Raw genomic sequence first — 12,868 nt, forward strand, 5'->3', positions numbered from 1 at the left:
TTATAGAAACAGAATATTTTTTCCTATTTTTATTATCAAGTTATATGTAATGTATATACATTATTTAGATTCAAGCAAATCGTTGTTTAAAGCGTAATGATATAATTAATATTCAAGCGCATGCGATTTTTCTAGACACCAATTTATGATTAACCTGTATGAAAAAACACAATTTGCATGCAAATTTCAAAGGTAAAATCGATTATCCGAAATACAAATCAACCTAATACAAAATAAATATACCATTGTATATGAATGAGCATGCAAATAAAACCTAAGGTAAAATATATTTATTTGAAGGGTTTTTTTTTGGTCAAGGGTTTTGAATATACTGTTTAAAATTCATTTGGTTTAGTGACAGACCGGCCGTAGCATGTGGGCTGAACGGAGTAATACCATACGGACGAATCCGGCGTCGTGGCAGCCCGGGAAGCTGACGCCCTTAATCTTACATTGTTTAAACGCAGCAGAGAACACAACAAAAGAGAAAAAAATGTCCATGTATAAGGCAGATCGAGATGTGGGTCTCTTCGGTTTTCTGATTCCTGTATCACGAGGAATAGCAGGATAAAGGATTTGTACTCACCACGCTCGCACCGCGTCCGCTCTGTCCGGCCAACCCAGGCTGAGGGCTGCTAGGTTGCGTATCCTTGTTCTTATCGCCGGCACTCTGGATGACCAAGAACGTTGGGACGCTGCTGTCCAGTTGATCTTTATTCAGGTTGAGTATGTCCAGCTCGCACTCATCCTCCAACCAAGCGGGTAACTCCAGTAGCAGCGAAATGTCCATCTCCTGTAATTCGCGTGGCGTCGCGACAACGATCAGACCTTGATTGACCTGATTCAATGTGAACGCCGCTATGGAATCCTGCTCCTTGTGGATGATTCTAACAGGTTCCGGAGCCATCGGCTCCGGATGCGGAAGCACCTCATCTAAAGCGCTAAGAGATCTCCTCTTGCCGAACACCGCCCGAATGAAGACGTCCTGGACGGATTCTTGATGAACCAGATAGTTCCAAAGACGACGGGCCGCGCCAGCTCCGCTCTTGTTCGTGAACGGAGTATTGTGCGGCTCTAGCAATTGCCTAGTTTAAATTCAAAGTAGATTAGAGTCCAATCACATTTCTCTGTTTCGTAGATTTACCTGTATTTCTGTATCGGCGGTCCCGTAGTGTTTTCCACGAAACATCCGGGTATGTACTCAGGCGGAGATTGTCTGCTATCCAACTCATTCTTCAAGCATTCCTGCCAATGGTTGAGTCTCCGGAGACCGCTGTGAATTAAAGGACTAGCAACGGGTAATTCGGGAGTCTCCAAACCAGCCACCTAAACATTAAATTTAAACATTCAAACAATGATTACATTTAGAAATTATATGGTAAAAACGTACGCCTAGGAAGTCTTGAAGACGTTGTTGAACGATCCGCAAAACGGCTAATTTTAGCACGAGCCAAGAGTACGAGTTAGGATCGGAATGTTCGGTATTGGCGGTACGCGTGGATGCTCCGGGTGCGGGACCATCGAAGACGTCCTCTTCCTCACTCTCGGAATCCGAAGAGACATCATCGAAATCAACATGACAGTTGGGCTAAAAACATACAACGTTAGTAAAGATAAACCAATTATAAAATAAGAAACGCGTAACTACATTCGTGAGCAGATAAGCCAGCATGCTCATCTCGGGAGCGACAAACTGCTCACGGTATGTTGGCTTGTCTTCCTTCATGATCGAGGGTTGGTGACCCAAAAGTTTGTTGTTCAGTTTAGCGCGTTGCTTATTCAGCCACGTCACAGTGTTACCAGATTCCTCTGTGGGAGTGCCGATCGTTTGTGCCGCTGATCCGCCCCCTATGCTCGCTGTTCTCAGTAACTTCTTGATCCCGCCTCCAAACAACCTATGTACAAAATACATTGAGAAACTCACATCTCTCAATCATAATAACACTTACATTCCCCATGTCTTTGTGGTGAAAGTATGTCCTGCGACGTGATGCAAGATTATGCAGTCACAGCTAGCCAGACCATACAGAAGGAGAGCCAGGTAAGTCGCCACGAAAGATTCGCACAATACGACAGTTAATCTGGGCGTGTCCTCGTCTTTTTCTCTAGCCAACAACGCCCTAAGCGACGGTACTCCAGGCCATTTCGATGGAGTGGTAATAATTTGCTGGCTTTCGTTAATCGACATGCGGCGTCTTCTACCGACCAAATGACTCGAGCAATTATCCTTGAAAAGAAAATAGAAATTTTAATATTTTGTTCAATGCTTGTATTTTTGTTAATGACTAGCATCATTTTAAAATGTTATCAACAATTCTTCGTTAAACATTTAAATACAGAGATAAATCGATACATCTAATACTGCGCATGTATAACTAGTTCTGCGCAAATACGCCCATTCATTACCCCCATCTTGCTGTCAAATCACTAGTGTAAGGTTAGGTGGTTAATTGCTTGAGAAGTATTAAAGAAGTTGTCATACAATGACGCCCAGGAAACAGTTTAATGAGCAAGTTAAAAAACTGTTAAATCGTGACAATGAAACGAAGAAAAAGCATAATATACTGTCAAGAGCAAAATACGAGCAAACAATGAATGAAGTAAAATTGGCCATCGCTTTGAAGGCAGAAAATAAGGCGTTATCACCAAAACAACAGAGACGTTTCAAAAGATACGATATAGTAGACAAGGGATATGAAGAAAAAATGATTGATCGAAAGAAAGCTAATTCTGGAATTATTAGATATCATGTAGCATCAGATGAACTATTTGACATAATTTCTTCACTTGATTTAGTAACAAGACACAATCAAGAGAAAGGTAAGAATCTGATTATTTTTTTAATATTTTTTTTTCTAATTATAGTTAATGTAATTAATCCTTAGGTATGTTTGAGGAGTTGAAAAAAGAATATGCCAACATTACCAAAGAGGTAATTCATTTGTATGTGAAATTGTGCAAATACTGCAAGGCTAAGAAAAAATCGATGAGAAAATTGGCTGCAAAACCGGCAGCTTCTAATCTCATGGATTCAAGGTGCCATGTGTCTCTTATTGATATGCAGTCAAAGAATGATGGAGAATTCAATTTCATTTTGAACTATAAAGATTATATAACAAAGTATAGTGTTTTACAGCCACTGAAAACAAATGCTCCTGAAGAAGTTGCTGATAAAATCAAACACATATTTTGTCTCTTAGGTGCTCCATATATAATACTATCTGATAATGGGCCAGATTTTTTGAATTCTGTAATTAAAAGTTTGAAGATTAAATGGCCAGAATTGAATATTGTGCATGGCAGTCAGGACTCTGTTGAAACAACCAATAAGGTTGTGAAAAAGGCATTGGTAAGTTGGATGACACAAGAAAAGACAAAAAAATGGACAGATGGACTTTCAACTGTACAATTAAGTATAAACAATACTTATGAACCTTGTATCAAGCAATCTCCCTTTGTGAACCTCTTTGGACCATACATGGGCAGAAAAATCCCACAAGATGAGGATTCTGATAGTGATAGTTGTGGAATTGTGATTAATCCAATTGGATTATCTGAGCGAATGGAATATTTGAAGAAAAATATTAAGACAAAACCCGTGAGGAAACCTTGCATTGTTTGTGATGACCGAGCTATTTCCTTAATATGTACACAATGCAAAGAACATTTGCATGGAGCACGGTCATATATTCGAGTAGTTGGTCGTACAAAAAAACAAGTAGTATGTTTATTTTGTCGAAGAATGGAAAACGTCGATGAAAAACCAATAGAATCAAACAAAAGAGCTCGTGAGACCCAATCAGTGCAGGATGATGATAGAACTAAAAAAATTAAATTTGAAAATCTTGACAATGAAATAATTGGAAATATGGATGTTGAAAACGAATATAGTTTATCGGATGACGCGGAAGAAAAAATGCTTGCAATAGAACTGAATAAGGCCTTCTACGATAGACCTCGAAAATCTTCATTTTGCGGGTGTAAGAAGTACTGTCGTCCGCAAACATGTTTATGTATTAAAAGGAAAACACTTTGCAATGCTACTTGCCACAATTACAGGTCTTGTAGCAATTAATGTTTATATATCTATGTTTATATAAATCAACCAATAGGTTAAATTGTTTGTTATTTTATAGATTAACAATCATATAGACATGATGTTATTTCGATGAAATACAATTAGTTAATGTGTTCATTAAATCGTTGTGATTCTTTTAATGAATTTTGTGTAAATAAAAATGCATAGAACGTTTTGCGAGTATCTTATCAGTTATAATAAAATCTAATTCTTACCAAGGTATCTTGTAGATTGCTCTTGAATGTATCTGAATCGCACAACGATTGGTAAATACAAGCGGACAGAGCTACAGCTAAATCACGCAACACCAGCAGTTGGCTCTGATTGGTCTCCGGTTGTGGTAGTTCCACCATCTTCGGTCAAAGATAAAAGAGAATCAAATAAAGTAATATCTGTTAGGTGAAATCCAACTTACACTCTGGAGCATGTCGTGCGTTAAACACTGTAAATATCTAATAGGATCAGCAATTACGGTCTTGCTGCTCGCAACGCTTGCAGCCAAAAGAGGTAAACTAGTAGGGAACGGCAACGGGCTGAGAAGTTGCTGATGAGTTTTCTCCTGCTGCAGTTCTTGCAATAGAAGAACAAGTTCCATACGAACGGACGCCAGACCACCAGTAGCGCCGTGCAGAGAACAATAACTCAGCAGCGTTCTTAGCAACGTTTCGTTGGCCCTTAGCCATCGTTTTCTCTTTGCTGCCCTATGAACTTTAGCCTCGAAGTCGAGCTTTTCCTGCACCAGAATCTCGTGCAAGGTCGGTCGTTCAGTGCGATTCGAATCCAAGGGATTGTCGTTGTCGGGCGGCTGCTCGAGGTCATTTGAATCGGTCAAATCTGAAGACGTGTAGTTGCACAACTCTCTCAGAGCTTCAACTTCCTTCTCCAACCATATGTACAGGTGATATCTGAGTTGCCCTCCGTCCACTTCGAAGCCGGTTGCCAACGTGGACAACTCCTCCATTAAAATCTTAAGGCATGCAACGAACTTAAGTTGTTGCGCCATTATATCAATTTGTTCACCAGCAGATTTCGATTTTTCCTCGTCTTCGTCTACATCTTCATCAACTTCCTTCTTGCCGCCCATTTTCAGACCTCCATCAGAACCATCGGAGTCTTCCTCTTCATCATCGTCCCATTTCAAAACCAATTCATCCGATTGTACAGATGATGGCGCGCCCCAGTCTAGATCTTCGGCCTTTTGCGGCGCCGTTTCCCATGAAATAATTCCAGTGTTAATCTGAGAATCAGATTCTTTGGCAACATGATTTGTTGTGGCTGCAGCCTGCTTGGTTGGATCAGCAACGACGTAAGGCAATTTCGAAAGTACTTCGAGGGCCAATGCCGGACATCCAGCGCGGAAGTGGCCATGAGCAGTAGTGAAATACAACTGCCTTTCCAATGGCGTAATGGACTCTTCAACAATAACCTGTTTACCTCCTGGAAGCCACACCTTCCTTTTGCCTGAATTTGCGACATGCTGACGGATCAGCAGAGGATGCGTCCGAAGATACACGTAGAAATTGAAGACGTTTGGATCTGCTTCGCGACTCTCCCGGGCATCTTCCTCGTTGGTTTCGTGGTGTGATCCCGCATTTCCGATCAGCAACGTACTCAACGCAGATTGTTGCTCTTTCAGAGTCCACAGTGCCATCGATCGCAGGAATGGATCCGGATGTGCTTTGGTTATATCCTGGTTGTTTCCAGTAGGATCGCATCCCAGTATCTTCTCGTAAAGTAACTTCTTCAGCGTTTCACCATCTCCCTCGTATAAACGAATTATGATGATTGCCAATTGCAGATCGTTCAATTTATGTAAGCAAATCTGAAAAAAAAAATATATAATTTACTGAATATTTTGAATTTACTTGAGGTGTTTATGAAGATTGTTTTGAAACTTACCTCAACGGCATCGTTCAAGCTTCCGGCCAGTAAAAAGAAGGCTGCGGCGTGTTCGAAGCGCTGTTTACCCAACAGAGCATAAGCATTTTTCAATGCGGCCTTCCTCCAACGTTCTTCTGAGAAATTATTGGCGAAGAAGGCAGTCATCCTATCGTCGCGTTTAGAACGGTACAGACCCCACAGCAAGTTCTTCTTGTTCATGGCGACGTAGTAAATTGCAGCATCCATTGGATCTTGCTTGGAGGAATACGCGGCTTTCGCCAATATCACAACGCACTGCTTCAGTAAGGCGTGTCTACGAATCCACCAGGCCACGCCCAGTTCCCTCAGCAGCGGCCAGGTTGGTTCGCCCTTCGCATAGCTCGGGATTAGATTGAGTAATTCCTCTTGACTTTCGGAGTGATACGCCCATGCTAGATTATTAGTGCCGACTCCTTGCTTTTGGAAGTGCGCTCTTTGTGCCAGCGGAAGACACCTCAATAGATATCCGTAATGTTTCATAGCTAGCAAAAATCTTAATCCGCAATCATCAAGCGAATCGGTGATTACATCATCAGATTGGCCAACAAGGTTCTCTTTGGCCATAGCGGATTTCGCTGCGTCTATTGCGAACCTCTCCGCCAAATCGGTATTACAGGTGGAAACTGTATCGGCTAATGCCAGTAAGTGCATTTGATCTAAACTCGAGAGACCCGGCAAATGGGTGTGGGTCAACAACCTAGACAAGATGCGGCCTTGCTTCGGCGTAAAGTGAGCGATACCAAGGTTTCTCTCAGATGGACGTCTCTCCAACCTAGGTTGATCATCCAGAAGTGTGTCTAGGGACTCATCCATTCCAATGTTATTATCGAATAATTCATTGTAATCCTTCTTCTCTTCCTGGGTCACTGGTCTCTCTTTGTCGGCTGCCAATAGAGTCCAAAGCGGTAGCGGAGGAATATTTTTAATTTCGTCGTAATCTAAGGTAATTTCACTGATGCTCGCTCGGTGTTCGGGTGATCCAGCCGGATAACTAACGGACAAGGTGCGAGCTCGAGCCCAGCCCTGAACTTCTTCTGCACATTCGAAATTCCCGCCGATGCACTTGACCAAATGCGAAAGGATGGCTTTGACCCAACGAATTTTCCCTGAATTCAGTAACTCCATCAACTGTTTGGGATGGTACTGAGGCAATACAGGGCAGGCGATGCGCGACGCCTCGAATAACCCGTAATCGGGCATATAATCCAAATTAGTTTCTTTATTATTAACACGTTTCCTATCCAGAATTTGTAAGTTTACGGAACTTATACGACCCAGGGTCGGTATGGCAGCCAATTTGCGCTGGTTCTCTTGAGTTAATGTTCTGAAATCAACGTCTCTAGCACCCCTCGCATCATCCATGGTGTCGTAAGATTGAAGAGCGGGATTCTGGGGTTTCCATTGAGTGTAAACGTGCATCTCCGAATCCATTCCAACCACTAAAATACCGTCTCTCACCCAACTGATTTGCATGGGCAAGGCCGGCAATCCATCGGCTGTCTCCAGTTCGATCTTTCTCAACGTCATCCATTTGAAATCATCTACGAACAGCGGTTGCGCCAACGAACTGGCTTTTCTCAGGATCGGTCTATTATTAGTCATAGATTCCTAAATAGAAGACAAGTTAAAACACGTTTATGAATTCAAATATTGATAGTTTACCTTCATAGCTTTAACATTAGCCTGAGCCAAGTCTGTAGATAGTGGTGTGTACAGCATAATCTTGCTGCCGCATGCTACAGTTAAAATGTGAGACCCATCCTCGTTAGAGACCCAATCCAATTGAACTATGTGTTTCTGAGTCAATGGACAGATGTTACCCATTTCAGAAATAGACTTCCTCAGACTTTGAAGAGTGCTGAAGCTTGGCACTGCCAACAACGTTGGTTTAATGCTCGATTCATTCTGTCTCTCGTCATTGGAGAAAGTGTGCAGCACTTCGTTTAGACGCTGCTTCTTCTTAAGCGTTTTCGAATCATACAGATAGCTTAAATCTAGGTGACGATCGATGGAAATCCTTGGTAAATGTATATTCTTCAGATGAATTATGTCTTCGAGGATCCACTCTGATCCGCCGGTCGATTCGCACTCGTAAATTGCTACACATAAGTTAATGTAACGCGAATCGTGGTCATGATCTTTATTAGGACGCGTAAAGCTGCGTCCATACTTGTAGGCAACGGCCAACCTTCCCGAATACGCCACACTTATATTCAATATTTGTCCTTCGATCTCAATCGCCGATTCTTTGATCATGATCCATTCGGTCCATACCTTTCCTGTGTTTACAACCTGACCATCTTCTTCCAGTAATAAGTGCTTAGATTGCTTGACTGTATTCGCTTCATTCGATACAGTCCAGAAACGAATCATGCCATCGCTGCAGGCGGTTGCAAAGCAGTACGGCGCCAAACACGCTGGGTAGATAGAAGCGGAGCTTAAATGTCCTGCAGCTGGGGAAGCATGAACTATCTCGACGCCATCCGGCAACGGCAAAACTTGCTTGATTTCTCTGCTGGTTGTTATGGTAATGTGTGGACTAACTTTAGCCTGTTTTTCGTGCAGAGATTCCATACTGTTCTTCCTGGACAAATCGTTTTCATCCTGCACCAAATTACAATCGGGAACGTACATCTGACTTCCCGACAAGTTCAAATCACTTTCGTTCGAGGCTATGGTCAGTTTCCACATGTGTATTATCGTGTATTGATCGGTACAATCCAACAGAACGATGTAAAACGGTTGCTCGAAAACAATGTTCTGCTGCAAATCAACCATCGCGTCGTGCCCGGACATATTGATCGTTGAACTCCTTTCACCAGTTATCAATTGCTCCTGATAAACGTGCAGGAACGTTGTGTTTTGGTATCGGACTGCTTCCGAAATGGTTTCTAGCTGTATTATACAGCCCGGACGAGAGGTGCTCTGCTGTGAAACGATGTTAATCTTTTCCAAGAGACTTTCATCGTTGAATGTACTTTGATCGGACATCGACATGCTTTCAGTGGAGTCGGCCATGCGACTCTCCTTGAACGAAATGTCGGCAAGTAAAGTACGCGCATCAATGACAGCTTGATACACTCGGAGGCAGTGACCATCTGAGGCCACGAAGCACGCGCTTGGTGAATTCGATTGATTGCCTAAAGTTGATGATGGTAATAAGGTTGGGATCCATGCCACGTTGCTGAACGCTGATGGTTCGGGCGAACTTATCCTCGCCAACTCGCAAATTCCACCTGATTTTGATAGTGGACCAACTGCATCCACGCGCCATAGAATCAGTTCACTACAGAAACCCTACAAAAATATTGTTATATTACGTATTCAAATATAATAAAATGTACTATTTTTTGACTTACTGAATTGTGTTTCGTCTGGTTCTGTTCCACAATGTTGTGATGGCTCGTGGTGAGAAGCAGGGGCAGCACCGGATGGCAGGTGATATCGTTGACGCGGAATCGATGACCGGAAGCACGCGACTTGTGACCAATGCTGAGAACCTGGCTGAACTTGCTCTTGTCCGCAAACGTGAGTTGCCACAAATTCAACGTTCCATTATCGTGCTTTGTGACCAAAGAGACTAGAGGCGAAGGATCCTTGGGTTCTTCGGTGACACTCGTAGTTTGTGCCTCTGCCGTCGAGGCATTCTCATCTTCTTCCTTCACTATGGTCAAGTTATTCGCAGCGGCGTTATTGACTACGTCCTTGACCAAATGCTTAATACTGTTAGCCGTGCTGTAGAGACTGACCGTCGTGGACATACTAAGCGAGTCTCCTAATGGGAATGCTGCAGGTATACGTGTAGAGAACGAAACTTGCGCCTGCCTGAACGAACCCGGATGGAACTCATCCAGCCATTCCACAACCCAGATCAAGAAACTTCCATCGACCGGGTGAATACTGAACAGGAGATCTGGACTGTGGTGCCAATCGCGAAGCAACGTTTCGATTTTCGCGTCCAGTCCGTCGGGTCCAGAAGAGGACTCCTCATTACCGCTCTCTTCATAATCCGGATTCTCCACGACTCGTCTAGTCAACTCTTCGAGAAGCGATTCGGCCTGCATGCTGAAATGCATCTCCTTGTTATCTAACCAATGAAGAACGAACGCCGGTCGCGGATTGCAGAAGGATATGCTCGGTACCAGAGGTATATCAGTTTCTGCATTCACAGAGGCAGCCAGATGGAAATGCAACCCAGGAGTTACACCCGTACCATGGTAACCGTACGAATGGAAATCGTGGACGCTGTATGTGGATGGAAGCGTGGGTATTGGGGCGGATGCACCTCCGAGCCCTTGCGCTTGATGCTTGGCATGCCTCCTAATGTGGAAACATGTCTTCATGTGCTTCAGACGTTGCATGAAACGATGTTTATGTCTGTGCGTTCGGAACTTCGGGTGGTTCGCCTGCGGATCTAGTTGCGACAAATTGACCAATCCGTCTTCTGGTAATACCGTCTCGACCCATAAGCGACATATGTTATCCTTGCACGATGTTACCAGCATATTGGATACAGATCCCTTCGGCATGTACTTGCTGGTGGTCCTCCACGAGATGTGGGTGACGGCCCTCGGATGCGCAATGTATACGAATCCATATTCCAGATCGACGGGTGCCCCTTCTACACTTTTGGAAGTGAACAGAAAATGCTTATTCTCATACCAAATTTTCACTAAACGATCGTTCTCTCCGGACGTCGCGAATAAAGTTCCATCAGGGCTGAACGCCAAATGTTGAACGGGCGTAGCCGTGTTCGCTTTCCAAACACATTGCCAGCAAGTTTGCTCCTGTTCTTGCTCTGGTTCCTGCTCTAAAAGAAATTAACAAGAATACGATATTAGTTTCAAACTAAATCGGAACATATAAATATAATTTAAATTCAAATGAAAATGCGGTCACCGTAGATACTTGAAACACTTTGGAAACTTTCTGCAATTTCATAAGATATTAACTTAATACGTGTCTCAGCTTAGAAGTGTAGAAGATGTATAATATTTCCTATTCATTAATATAAAATCGATGTTGATCAAACAATTCTTTATACATTGTCTAAATAGGAAAATATTGTAGATAGACAAAGCAAATATTTTTGTCATAAAGAAGATATCAACACCTAAAATATATGAAAACCTAACTAACATTTGCATTATTACAGTTAACTATTTGAAGGGCCATGTAAATACAAATTGATATGCATAAAAAATCGAATTTGCTAATTTCTCTTTCGTGGAAATTTCTCTTTTCGAGAAAATTAAGATATAATTAAAAAGGTACAATGCATGTACCATCGCCACTCACAGAATTAATTAATTTATTTTAGATTATCTTCATAATTAACCAATGATTCTTCTGAATTTAAACATTCTGAAGTTGTTAACCAATAAATATGTAAATAAATAAAATTAACTTTAAGTAATTATATTTTATAATAATCGTGTTTTCAATTATGGATTGTGATTAAATATAATCTAAGATATTTTCAATTTATATTCATGAGAGAGAGAGAGAACATTCAGAATAATATCATGCACTATTATCTAGATCAGAAGTGCTATAATGGAAGTTGGGAGAGGTCCATTTTACTGTCAAACATGTTGGCGCCACGTCGCGATTGAAAATAAAATAATAGGGATTTAGTACAAAGTACATGAAACGATTAAAAGATCAATACTGTATATGAAATTTGCAAAAACGTGCCCTATATTATTAACTCGTATAATTCAATTTTATACAGTATTCGAATGTTCCACCTGATAAAAACAGGTCAAATGAAAATATTATATACATTGGAATCTCGCTTAACGAGTGATAATGGGAAGAGAAGCCCCGGATAGCGCGCCTGCTACAGTGTCATTTTTAACATTTGTGTGTTTTTAATTATGTAATTATGTTTAAGAAAATTAAAACTTTCGACTGACTTTTACATATAAATTTAATCGTTAAGCAGAAATAAAGACGCAATCATTATAACAATTGTATACTTTTCACGCTTCGCTTCAAACGAGGATTTCGTACTTTCGTAATTTGATCTCATTATTGTTTATTAAATTAGTTCAGGTCAGATTCAATCCAGGACAAAGATTTCAATCAGATAAATAACTTATGCAATATAAATCAGACAATTATAAAAAAATCTTAAACTTCATACAACCAACTAAAACACTTTTTGTAAACTCATCAATTTCAAAGTAAATTTAATTGTGATATGATACACAACAAAATCATTAGAAGAAAAATAGAATTAGGGTTAAATAGTAATATTTGATCTGAGAATTAAGAGTAGGTCAAGATGAGATTTATATTAATTACAAAAAGCAGACATTTTTACTAAAAATGTTATTTTAGAGATTGGCTTGAGTTTTGTTATTATTTCGACATTTGGCTTTAAAATTGTGTCGTATTTATATATTAATAAATTTAATATGCTAAATTATTTTTAGCTTTTCAATTTACAAGTTATACTTATTACTAATGAGAGAATTTGAATGGTATAGAATTGAAGAAACGAGAAGAAACGGGTTTACTAAATTAATCATCTTTAAATTGTTTTACTCCGAATATCAAATAAACTGGGTTATTCGCTAGTCAATTTATAGACAACCAACATAGCATTCTATTATCATCAATTAGAGAACAATTACCTTGAGGTTTCTCATGGTCATCTTGATCTCCATCCGCGTTCCCTTCGCCCAAAGTAAACGTCACTGGTTCAGACTCTTCAATGGACTCAGATTTCAAATGCCACAATTGAACAATTGCTCCAGCTGTCAGCAAACGTGTGCCTTCTAAATTCCAACTCAGAGCCCTCACAGGAGACTCAGTTTTCAATGTGCCAGTTTGCACCCAGCGATAATCCAAACCCTACAAAAT

At 41.0% G+C, this 12,868-nt stretch overlaps 2 protein-coding genes across 4 annotated transcripts in view; one reads left to right on the top strand and one right to left on the bottom strand.

The window, feature by feature from the left end:
* The window catches only part of LOC108566455 (dmX-like protein 2), a 16,022-nt gene that overhangs the window by 2,629 nt on the left and 525 nt on the right, over positions 1 to 12,868 (bottom strand). Inside the window, exons 3-14 of one of the 3 annotated variants that reach the window (XM_017926337.1) lie at positions 12,640 to 12,859; positions 9,358 to 10,808; positions 7,661 to 9,295; positions 5,978 to 7,606; positions 4,494 to 5,900; positions 4,294 to 4,431; positions 1,950 to 2,227; positions 1,649 to 1,895; positions 1,391 to 1,588; positions 1,145 to 1,326; positions 587 to 1,085; positions 364 to 447 (exon numbers count right to left, since the gene is read on the bottom strand). In XM_017926337.1, coding sequence (XP_017781826.1) covers positions 364 to 447; positions 587 to 1,085; positions 1,145 to 1,326; positions 1,391 to 1,588; positions 1,649 to 1,895; positions 1,950 to 2,227; positions 4,294 to 4,431; positions 4,494 to 5,900; positions 5,978 to 7,606; positions 7,661 to 9,295; positions 9,358 to 10,808; positions 12,640 to 12,859 — 7,968 coding nt within the window. Of the gene's footprint in view, positions 1 to 363; positions 448 to 586; positions 1,086 to 1,144; positions 1,327 to 1,390; positions 1,589 to 1,645; positions 1,896 to 1,949; positions 2,228 to 4,293; positions 4,432 to 4,493; positions 5,901 to 5,977; positions 7,607 to 7,660; positions 9,296 to 9,357; positions 10,809 to 12,639; positions 12,860 to 12,868 lie in introns of all 3 variants that reach the window. The other 2 variants (XM_017926336.1, XM_017926338.1) reach the window with 2 other exon arrangements.
* On the top strand, positions 2,400 to 4,268 carry LOC108566456 (KRAB-A domain-containing protein 2-like). The gene is made up of 2 exons (XM_017926339.1): positions 2,400 to 2,820; positions 2,886 to 4,268. The coding sequence occupies exons 1-2, from the start codon at positions 2,484 to 2,486 to the stop codon at positions 4,073 to 4,075; spliced, it is 1,527 nt and encodes a 508-aa protein (XP_017781828.1). The 5' UTR covers positions 2,400 to 2,483; the 3' UTR covers positions 4,076 to 4,268.

Source organism: Nicrophorus vespilloides, unplaced genomic scaffold (assembly GCF_001412225.1).
Source record: "Nicrophorus vespilloides isolate i.1.1-1 unplaced genomic scaffold, Nicve_v1.0, whole genome shotgun sequence".
Classification (NCBI taxonomy): domain Eukaryota; kingdom Metazoa; phylum Arthropoda; class Insecta; order Coleoptera; family Silphidae; genus Nicrophorus; species Nicrophorus vespilloides.